Source organism: Condylura cristata, unplaced genomic scaffold, assembly GCF_000260355.1.
Source record: "Condylura cristata isolate star-nosed mole 26May11 unplaced genomic scaffold, ConCri1.0 scaffold00019, whole genome shotgun sequence".
NCBI lineage: Eukaryota > Metazoa > Chordata > Mammalia > Eulipotyphla > Talpidae > Condylura > Condylura cristata.
In genome coordinates, this window is record NW_004567120.1 from 27,790,632 (window position 1) to 27,802,725 (window position 12,094).

A 12,094-nucleotide genomic window follows, 5' to 3' on the forward strand; every position below is an offset into this window, starting at 1 on the left:
ACTGCAGAGGGCGAGAGAGGAGAGGTCTGCCCTGCCATGTGAGTCAGCTCCCTGGCTGGGGATAGCTTCATACTGCTGTGCTTTAGACCACTCTGCCATCGGGAGGGCCCACTTTCACTATCTTTAAATTTCTAGACACTAGATCTTTTAAAACTTTTGATTCATATCATTAATTTTGGGTTCTAAAATTCAGACAAATCAAATAAAGTGTTTTTGTATACCTATAAATAAATCCCCACATCAGTTAGGTTCTTAACATAGGATCTGTGCCTTTATGTATTTGACAGCTATATGAAGTATATTTATGCTTAGATTAATGTACATGTTAAGCTCACAGGAGTGACATAAAATGGCATATTGGCTTATGAGAATCTTTGTGCCTTTAAGTTTTAAAGATTCTCTAGCATCTACCTTTTATTGTAACTTGCTATTATGGTTGTATGTTCCGGTTTGTTGTCAAGAAACTGTCATAAAATGAGCTTATATTTAAGCCACATTCCTTGTGATATTGTGATTTATAATAAGAAACACACACTTGGTCTTCCTGTTTCTTGGCATCAGGTTTGTAAAACCCTTGGAATTTCCTAAGTGAGGAAACAAAAGTAGTGGGTTTTGTTAGGTTAATGAGTTGACTTTTGTAAAGCACCTAAGAATGGGGGTTGGTTTTCACTGGAGCTAACCATGTGATTGGAGGAGTAGGAATGTTCTGTCCCACCCTCAGCCTCTGGGGAGGGAAGAGAGTGACAGGCGGTTGGTTCAAATACTCGGAGCCAATGATTGAATCAGGCATGCCTATGTAATCAGGCCTCTATAAAAACGTAAGAGGAGGGGAATTCAGACATCTTCCAGATTGGGGAACCGGAAAGAATCCAAGTGCTGTTGTGCCAGGCCCCAAGGTTACATCAGGTGTTCATCTGTAAGTAAAATGTTTCTCTGAATTCTGTGAGCTATTCTGGTAATTGAGCTCAAGGAGTGGGTCTTGACCTCTTACAGCCAGCCAGTCAGAAGTACAGGTACCAGCTGTGTGTGTGACTGCATCTGAACTCCAAGAAGTTCCTGGGAACTTGCAGTCTGTAGCTGGTTGGTCATATGCAGCCTGGCATATCACCTGTATAGTAACTGAAGTGGAGAAGATGAGCCTTTTATTTGTGGAATCTGATGTTATCTCCGGGTAGATAGTATCAGAATTGATCTGAATTGAGTTGAAATTTTCAGACATCCTGCTGGTGTTAATGTGTGGAAAGCCACACACACACACACACACACACACACACACACACACACACACACTTGAATTGGGATACAGGAACCCCATTTAATTTAGAAAAATCTTTAAGTTAATTTTGTACTGTAAGATTTTTTAATAACAGAAAGTTGAGCAGCATAAATTGTGAATTCACCTAAGCCATAGGAAAATGACTTTGCAGATGTATCACATCTTAGTTTGGATTTAGAAGGTAGTGGAATAAAAAATGTAGCTTATGTTAGCAAATAATAAGGTATGCGATATAATGAATACTGAGAACTTTATATTGGCTGTTCCAAATCTCTTACTGTGAGTGATCCAAAGCACAAGACTAAACAAATATAATTAGGTTTTGCTGCATAAAGTTATTATTTGTTTAAATGTTGTAATCCTCTTACTAAATATAATCTGAAATTTAATTTGGTGACAAGCAGTAAATATTAAAAAGCAGGCTCAGCTTTCATCAAATCTAGTTAGTGTGCACCCCTCTTTCATGATTTTTATATTTGCATAACCTTAACTTCTTACAACTGCTTCCTCAAGTCCAGTTGAATCAAGGTGAAAATTACTTGGGAGTACAGGATGGAGTTGAATTTGTTTATAAAATGACTTTTTTTTTTCTTTTCGGAATGTTTCTCATTGGGGATATAGATCATATTGGAAAATGAAAACATGATTAGAATGGGAAAATATAATTCTGTTATTTTAATCATATAGAACTTATACAGTTGTACCATATGATGCACAACAGATACATAGAAATGTTATTATTTCAACTGGACAGCCATAGCCTCTTAAGAAAGCCTTTTGGAGATCTCCACAATAGAGCAGAAAGGACTCAAGTATAGTAAGGAGGTGATTTTTCTCTTTAATAAATAGTCTGATACAATTAACAAAATCAGGAACTGCTACTTTAATTGCTACTAACATCACACAAAGTAGAATTGTAAAGAAAGTTTACAGGGACTCGGGAACCATTGTCAGCACTGAAGGAAAAGACATTGGTTCCTTTTTTGGAATACTTGCAGAAGCTGAGTCAAATGTGGCTCTGGGCTTAAGCTAGCCAGTGACTGGAAATCCATGTGTAAAGTTAGCTGAGGCTCCCTAGAGAGCGCGTGGTTCTCTCCCTTGAGTTTGAAATAATCTAAGCACCTAGAAATACGTAAAACAGACACTAAGCCCCCTCCCTACCACCCCTAAATATATAGAGGTTTATATGAAGTAGCTGCACTGAGTAATAGCAAAGGCTGTTGGCAAAAGAACAAAGGTGAAAACCAAGCTTGTGAAAATTATCTGATTTAATTCCATGTAAAAGAATTCCTTTGTAATTTCTAAGGCTCTGAAGGAAGTGTTCCAGTTTGTTTTAGACCTGAGTAGTCGGTATACTATTTCAGATCTCTGAGATAATATTTTTTTAATTTAAAGTATGAATTGTTTAATGAAATGATGCTATTTGTAAAAAAGAAATAAAATGTTAGAAAGATACAAGAATGAAAATAAAAAATTCCTTGAGATTCCATCTAGTAATTTATAGAAATAAGCTTAACTTAAAATTATTTTTTTTTCTATTCAAAACATGTTCATTCTTCAAAGTAGAGCTGTAGTTATGTTCTTTTGGTTTTTTGGTTTAATTTTAAGGAAAATGATGCGGACATTTCACAATTACACATTTATTTAATATTCATTTTTATTTTCTCTAGATAAATGCATATCTCTTAAGTCAAAACACTTTTATCTCATTTACAGTAACTTATTGATAATACGTGAGACACTCAATAAGTACTTGCTGATTCTTATTAGTCTTTTCTATCATAAGGATTTATAACTAGAGGCAAAAAAGCAAAAGAATCAGAATATTTTAAACAGGTTTGAGACTTGCTTGATATATTAGAGCCATTTCATCAATTTACATTAAACTGATACACAATCAAAACTATGTTTAATTAAATGGGACATAATTTATAAAGCTTTTCGAGCTAAGACAACTTTACGTACTCACAAATTATCGAGAACTCCAAAAAGTTTTTGAGTGTTATGTCTATCAATATTTGCCATATTAGAGATTACTTTAAATTTGAGTTTCAAAGCAAATTTTCTGCACATTGAATTACAGTCAGTCTATAAATGTGTTACATTTTCTCTAGCAACCTATTTATTTGACCAGTTGAAAAGGGTTATGTGTGGGACAGGTGCTACTAGACTGGGAAAAATTATTTTCTTCTTTAAATCGTTCAGAAAATCAATCAATCAAATCTTCACAACCAGGAAACCTTTTTTTTCCAAGCTTGTCTTTCTAATCATCACAGGGCTTTCAGAGATTCCTACTGTGAAACACAAGTTTCGAAGCCCAATTAAATACTTGGTCAAATACGAAAATGCAGACTCTTTATTCTTAAACAGCTACTGCATTAAATACAACAATGGGCGAGATTTATGTAGCACCAATCGAAAAGTTTAAAGTATTTTACACCATGGGGTTTTTTAAATAGTGTGTTTAATCCTCCTCACCTTAATGATTCAGGAAATGAAAAGCAGCCTGAAGTGTAGGTAAAATAAGTGGCCACCTACATAGTGCTATTTAAAATGTCTCCCAAAGTTTTCCTGCCACTGAAATAACATCTATAGTTATATTAGCCTAATATAAGTAAAATCATTTACAAATTGCAAAGCAGTTTTGCACAATTATCATATTTAATTTCCTCAACAGCATTGAACTAAGTAGAGATTTCACCATCCTATTTTACATGTAAGAAAACAGAGTTTAATATATACAAAGAATGGAATAACATTTTAATCATCAGTAGGTAAGAGTCATTTAACATGATTTTTTTAATATAGTTCTCTATAATCCCATTTTACAATGAGAAAGAGGTTCAGAGAATTAAGAAACCTGCCTAAGGTCACATAGGAGGTATATACGAAATTTTAAGTTAGAACTGTTCTGACTCCAGGCTCAAAGTTCTAACAAATTGGTACATATGGTTATTTTTTTTAAATGTATTTATTCATACAGAACTGGGGCACAAGTCAGAGGTGCAGGTGCAGTGAGAGGTTTCACCAGAGACAGAGTGGGGAGCAGAACAGGCAGATTGACAAAGCACACTGCTGAGGGGAGCAGCGGGCTGGTCAGGAGAGGTCTGCCAGGCCATGTGGTCACCTCCGGGGCGGGCGGGAATCGAACTCATGTGGAAGCGGCTTTAGCTTCTTACTGCTGTGCTTTAACCCGCTGCGCCACCAGGGAGGGCCCCATATGGTTAATTTTTAATAAAGTTTGATAAAATGCTTTTAACATAAATTTGCAATATCTTAATTATAAGCAGGAAGAAACTAGTCTATTTTTTTCTTTTTTCTAGCTAAGTGCTTAGTAAGCATGTCTTCAACTCCTCTCAGTAATTCTGGCATATATGACATCATTATAAACTTATGTACTAATGGGCTACTATCCACTAAATTTCCATTATTTTTTCTCAATTTACTAACTGGTCCATGTTCATGTTTATAGTTTAACGTGCAATCTATACCACTGAACACAAAATGCATTGTTTTTATTTTAGGTTTTAGATAATATGTTCAGAAAGATATTCTGCAGATTTATCATTGAAAAACTCAACCCTGTTCTATTTACACACACACACACACACACACACACACACACACACACACACACACACACAACTTTGTTTTCCCAGTTACTCCAATGTTGGAAGCTGGATGACTTAGCCAGACTCAATCTTATCTTAGTGCTATGAAAGTAAAATAAGGAACCCTATATCTGTATCTCAAGTCATACTGGGCTCACATTAAAATCTGTGGTACTCATCCCTCAGAGCTGTATTATGGCTAAGTTCTGTCATCCAGCCCAATTACTCCATGACAGAATGTTTAGCATTCACCATCTTGCAGGAGTACAATCAAATGCTGACTCTCTAGTTACTGCCGCGTCCCCTAAGGAGCAGGCTCTCTCTGGGATACATTGCAACTTGGATGACTTCTTCATTGCAGAACTACTTATATGGGTATCAATGAGTTAAATAAACTAAATGCACATATGGTACACATAGTTTCATCCAAGCCATCTATGTGATTCACCTACAACGATCGTTATGATCACTAACGTGATCAAATAGGAGAAACAGGCTCTAGTGTCAGACTGACTGCGTCTGAATATTATTTACTGTGTCCTAGTGTGGAACCTTCGAAAACTACTTTTAGCACCCCAATTCTAATTATCCTTATTAACCAATAAGTATAATGATAGTAATTGCCTTAAAGATTTGCTGTAAATATTAACTGTGGTAAAAATTATAAAATTTCTGGTAAGAGTACGAGCTAGAAAAATCTGCTTCCTTTTCCTACCTGTTTCTCATCTGGCTTGTGCCATTACTACTTGATTTCTAGTTCTGACTCAAGAAAAATTAGAACGACATCTATTGAATGAACTTCAGAAAACTTCTGATTTATACAAGGAGATAACCTGCTTTGAAGTAATTGTCATAAATCACCTAACTTTTATTTTTTAAAAACCTAAAGGACTTGAGAAAAGCAATAATAATGCATTAAATGTCATACTAATAAGTCCAACAGTAAAGACGTATTGTTAGTTTCTTTTAGCAGTACTGGTGGTTAATCACCACGCTCTCACCTGTTCATCCTTATCACTTACCACACAGAATTTGCAAGACAGCTGGTGGTAGAGAGGGCAAGAAATAGTGCCGATGGTTGTACAACTGAATGATGTCGTGTAGCTGAGAGAATATCAGGTTTTCATTAATTTCATGTTTTTGATACACTAAAGTAAATAGCAATGCCCCCTGCTCTGCCTTAGACATTCTAACCTTGGGGAGCTTTCTATGGGCAATGTTACATTTTGTTTTGAAAGTGAATTATTGGATGGGATCTTTTGACAACTGTCTCCCCAGAGATCCATGTTACAATCTCTTCATCACCTCCTTATCAGCCTGATGGAAATGGAAATGCATCCTTATGTCTCTAGAGAAATTCACCCTTATGTTCCTATTCCTGAATTCTTTTTCTAAACAAAAGAAAAGGGATGCATTTTGAAGGATACTTGCTTGTACTTAAACATATCTCCTAATTTCTTTGGAAAAACACCCAATAACAGGATTTTGACAGTACAATCACAATTTAATGATTTCACATTTACTATGAAAAAGTAAATATATCCTTATATGGCCCCACTTATCCCAATAAAGTCCTCAAAACCTTTTGAGAGATAAGTGGACAACATTTGGAATTAAACCATAAATTATGAAGGCATGGGTCATGAAAGACATTTATAGATTAGCTGTTTTCATATCTAAACTACTTTTTGGCAAATCCTCAACCTTCATGATCCATTTTCCCCTCCCCATAGCAGTCACTCAAAAAAAAAAAAAAAGCATCCTATTATTATTTTTATTATTAGTTCGTTTTTCAGAGAACATGGAATAATTGAGGTAGCCTAACGGTTTTTTGTTAAAAGGTGTTTGTAGGTTTTGATATTCTAGTTTACCTTTAACTATAAATTCTGGCTACCTTCAAATATTCTCTGAGGGTTACAAATTTTTAATCATCTGGTTACTTTCACTTTTTCTAGAGGCTCAATTCTTTATTTCTGCCAAATTTAAATCTACTTTGAATTAAAAATTGGAACTACAAAATTTTCCCTTCGTTCCTTACTCCATAATAGTAGGGCCAGTATGGTCTCTCCTCCTTTGCCTATGTATATGGTATTCATCCTTCCAAACATCTTGTGCCCCAACCCCACATAAAATTACACTTGTGTTTTTGTTTTTGTTTTTTAATCTGAATTTCCACTGTGGTCTTAATTTATACCTAGTAACTAATGATCTGTGTCTATTTTCAAATGCCATTCTTCAATTAGTTTTAGGTGTTATTTTGTCTTTCCAAAAAGTTTCAACACTCCTTCAAGTCACTATGGGTTGCATATTTAACTTTTTGTTTTGATTCACAAGCAGTGAATGCATGCAGTAGGCATTGAATAGTCGTTCATTGTAGTCAAATTAGTTGCAAGGCAAAATAAGAGCCAGGATTTAAGTCTCAGCACTGTGAAGCTATCAGCAGCCACTGAAGCATGTGTTCGATTCCCGGTCAGAGAGCAGACCTCTCCTGTCCTGCCTGCTCCCCTTAGGAGTGTATATCAGTCGGTGCCAGTTCTGCTCCCCACTCTGTCTCTGGTGAATCCTCTTAGCCCACCAATCTCTGACCTGTACCCTAGCTCTTATTTATATGCGTGAATAAATAAAATAAATCTCTAAGAAATGGAGTCAAGCATTAACATGTGAACAGGTCTTACAGACAAGTAGCAAGCATTAAAACAACTTGCACTGTTCCCTCTGATATGACAAGTGTTAAAAGATTTGTGCCACCACACCATATAATAAATTTGTTATATTGTTAATAATAAATTTGCTTTACATCAGGACAAGGAAATATTAGAGAATAGACACCAAAACTGGAACCAAAATATTTTTTAATAGTGAACACGCTAGGCAAATGAACAGATTCCTCTGGGAGTAGTGTTGGAACCTTGCTGCTTTCATCTTTCAGAAAGATTAAACAACAACACAAGCTACAGGTCAACCGTGTGTAAAAAGGAGTCAGTACCATGGCAGCAAGGTGTGAACTTAGAAACCCAAAAGGCAATTTCTGTCATGGGTGGTGTCTCATAGGAGTGACTGTTCCTTTGCATCAATATTCTGGATAGATACACACATTTCACATATCCATAAATTGAAAGACACAGTGTTTAAGTCTGTTGTTTTCCTTGAAGAAATATATGTATTTGTGGGAATGTAGTATCATGTTCTGATATTGAGGAAAGAGAAGGGTATTTTGAGGGCCAGTCTGCATAGCATAAGTCTTAGATAAAGGTAAGAAGTAGACCAACTTTATTGATGGCTTTATCCTAGATCAGGATTAGTCATCTTAGATGAGGAACTGGTCATTTATAAGCCAGAGCAATTAATCTGTGGATCAACAGAAAATAAAACTTGGGCAAGTATACTTGCTAAAAGTGGGGTAAGAGGTCGAAAGGCTGGAAGAACAGAAAATGCCTTATGCAAGAATATTACAAGGCAAAATCTGAGTTAATATTCATAAATTTGTGATATGTGCTATATACTTTATCCCTCCTTCCACTTATACCTTCCAGAACTCTACTACAGGAAATGTGTGTACAGAGACCTGTGTGTATATACCAAAGATATGTAAGAAGCTTCTTACATATCTTTGGTATATACACACAGGTCTCTGTGTGTTGATATATCTACACACACAGACAACACTCATGTTGATATATCTACACACACAGACACACCCAAATCTGAACTAGAAGTTAAGACTTGGCATATTGAAGGGCTTAAAAAAAATCAGGCCATCCCTGGTGGTGCACCTGGTTAGGATACTGCACTCCAAGCTGGCGGCAGCCGCTTCAATGCTAGTTCAATCCCCAGCCCCGGAGGTGACCACATGGCATGGCAGACCTCTCCTGTCTTAACGGCTGCTCCCCTCAGCAGTGTACTTGGTCGATCTGCCTGTTCTGCTCCCCACTCTGTCTCTCTGGTGAATCCTCGCTGCCCATGCACCTCTGGCTTGTACCCCAGTTTTATTTATGTATGCATACGTAAATAAATAAATCTTAAAAAATAAGTAAAAAGCAATATGATTCTTAGCAATATTTTTGCTAGTGCTAATTTTGCTTTACCTTTATAGGAGCTATTCAGATTGAAAAGCAATTTAATCCCCCAAACCTCTGTTCTCCACCAAGTTAATGATACGCATCACCCAAGTGGACGTTTAAATTACAAGATTAGTCATGACACTCAGCTGAAGGTTTGTCTTTCCAAACTAGAGAGGAGACTTGGCCACTATCTTTTCCAACTAAAACTTCAAAAAAACTCTTAATAAAGGACCATGCCTTTGTGTTTCTTCTAAAATCTTGAAATGAATTTTATTTCTAACTGGCCTATAACATGGCTATCTAGTAAGTGCCTTTAATGTTCCTCTACTGTGCAGAAAGCTGTCCCACATTTAGCTTCAAAGGAGTGTCACAGATTTGTCCCCTCCCCCTCCTTTTCTCCCTCCCTTCCCTAGCAACTGGTAACCTCAGAAAGTGAACTCCAAATCTAGGAAGAAACAGTTGGTCCCTGGCTTCATTAGAGTTGCCAAGCTGCTCTAAGGCAGAAGCAGAAGTCACTTCTCCAGACTGAGTTGGCCTGTGTGGACTTCCAGCTGGTTCTCTACATCACCTCACAAAGGCTATCCTGATCAAATTTCTCCATGGCTTGCATTGAAAATGTGTAAGTACAAAACCAAGCGCAACTGTTTAAATTTTGAAAGCAAAAAGCAGTTGGGCTCTTTTTCCTTTTAAATGGAACAGAGACCAGTGGGTGGTAGGCAATGGTGGGAGGGGATCACAGATGAAACCATGAAGGATATACACCCAGTGGCTATATATTGACCTTCAAGGTGCTGATTTATTAATGTAATTTTGAAGCAAAATTTCAAATCTTTAGCCTAAACAGTAGGCTTTAAGCAAGAGGAAATTCTTCAGACTCTAGGTTGCAGTGTAGGTTGCAAGAAAGGAAATTTTAACAAAATTTAGCATAAATGTTGAATATTTAATAACCGGAAACTGGAGTGTTTGTTAACAGATATAACCTTTTCTGTTAGTCTTCTGTAGAGAGAGAGAAAAAAAAAAAGACATTTTCTCTAACAAGATTTTTCCAGAATCTGAATGCTGGGCTTAGTGGATCATAGATCTTGTTGGGACTGAAAAAGTGGGTGTTTTCTCTGCACACTGCTGCCTTTAAGGGAGCTATCTGTGTGAGGCTTGCTTTCTGACTTCAGAAGGTGGGGAAAAGGGAACTGTGTCTTGAGGCTTGCTTTCTGACTTCAGGAAGTGGGGAAAAGGGAACTGTGGAATCAGTCAGCCTCGAAAGGAATTCATATAGTCAAGTGCTAGGAGGACCTGGTAATAAAGGGTTTCCTCGTGAGGGAAACAGGACTGAGGAAGTGTTTGCTCGCCACTTATGGGAAGGGTGAAGGTGTTTCCTTGTCCTTAGGTATAAGTTCAGTCACTTATTTCAGATAGTTTTTGGTCACTGCATTTACATTTTTATTAACTTCTTTATTTCTGGATTTGCCAGCATTGGAGGGCATGGTCCTTCAGCCGTACCAGTAGCTGCAGATGAAAACGGGAACCAGGAGCCATGCCTAGATGTGCCCCTCCAGTGTCCAAGTTCCATCCCAATGAGCGATGTGGGGTCCTGGGGCCACCTTTGCATCCCTGTCCCACTGAGACCTTCCTTCAATATGCTGACCGATCTGGCAAGAGAGCAACTGGAGTGTCCCTCGGAGGGAACAGGATCCTGCATTCCTGTCAACAATTTGAGAGCTCTCCAACATCCCTATGGGCCACCACCTGCTGTTGCCGAAGCGTCCTTAGCAACAGCAGAAGTAAATAGCTCTGGGGGGTTGGCAGGCCTGAGGCAGAGAGGACATGATTCTGTTAATGTGTCCCAAGTATTCTCTGGCGGGCCTTCTGCATTGATGATGGGGGGAGCCAGGGTCAGTAACGGGAGCACTGAGATGGGTGGCAATAATGCCAGGTTATATTTGGGCTTGCCACGTGGTCAAGGGTTCGTTCCAGCGAGAGGCCCACAAGTAAGGGGCCCTCCACATATTCCCACCCTGAGATCAGGGATAATGATGGAGCTGCCTCCGGGAAATACAAGAATGACCTACAAGGATAGGCTGGCTCATGTTTCTTTCCCAGCGGGAGGGGGCCCTAGACACCCCCTGGATACCTGGCCCAGGCCGCTCTCCTTGGCTCCCAGTACTCCAGGCTTACCTTCTGGCCCTACTGCTCATGCTTTCGTGGCTCCACAGCCTCCCACGTTCAATCCATTTCTTCCTATGCCTATTGCTTTTGCTCCTCCCCCAATAGTTGGTCACCCACAGCCTTCTTATTTTGCCAATTACCCTTCCTGGGGGATGCCAGCTCCTTCCTCCTCAAACAGGGAGAACAAGTGATGGCAAAAAAGTAAGAAGATTAAAAGTGTAGGGGGGAAAGGTGAAAGTTATTCATTTATGATTGTACATTTAAAAGCACCCCCTGACACTGTGTTTAGCACTATAATGTGCCTTATATGTTGGAGATTCAATAAACATTCTGAAGTTTAAAATATTGTGAATTTTTTAAAGGTTTATTTATGCAAAGAAGATCTGGACTGTAAACCAAAGGGGTGAGGGGGAGGGGTGAGAGGATTCACCAGAGACAGTGGGGAGCAGAACAGGCAGATCGACTGAAATACACTAAGGGGAGCAGCAGGAGAGACAGGAGAGGTCTGCCATGCCGTGTGGGTCAGCTCCCTGGCCAGGGATTGAACTCATGCTGCAGTGGCTGCTGATAGCTTGATAGCGCTAAGACAACCTCTAAATGGTAGGGAGGCCTGATATTGTGAATTATTTTTTGAAACACTGCTCTGGGACCCTAAATCATGGACTTGGTATTTCACCTCTAGGGAAATTAAGCAGTAAAATGCCACTATTTTCTAAGTAGCTTAGTTGAATCCCTGCTACTGTTCGGCAGATGTGATTGTGGGAAGTAGTGACTGGGTTCTTGATAAGCCAAGTGTAGGGTGAGGATTACCTACCTAAGACTGTGGGGGTACTCAGAGCAGGGTGGGTGGATTACGATAAGATCCATAAGTTGCACCAATGTTTAGATACAGAGAAAATGCATAAACACTACCTAGATGACACTGAGGTGAGTGTAATAAAGCCAAAATTTCACAGCCAATTAGGGACAGAGCCAGGAGGGAA

General features: G+C 38.4%; 1 protein-coding gene across 1 annotated transcript; it reads left to right on the forward strand.

The window, feature by feature from the left end:
- Positions 1–9,547: 9,547 nt before the first annotated feature.
- Positions 9,548–11,302, forward strand: PRR32 (proline rich 32). The gene is made up of 2 exons (XM_004685940.1): positions 9,548–9,567; positions 10,417–11,302. The coding sequence occupies exons 1-2, from the start codon at positions 9,548–9,550 to the stop codon at positions 11,300–11,302; spliced, it is 906 nt and encodes a 301-aa protein (XP_004685997.1).
- Positions 11,303–12,094: the final 792 nt, after the last annotated feature.

Coding starts and splice junctions, on each gene's coding strand:
- PRR32 (XM_004685940.1), top strand. CDS start 9,548: ATGGCTTGCATTGAAAATGT. Junction 9,568..10,416: donor ATGGCTTGCATTGAAAATGT/GTAAGTACAAAA, acceptor TGGATTTGCCAG/CATTGGAGGGCATGGTCCTT.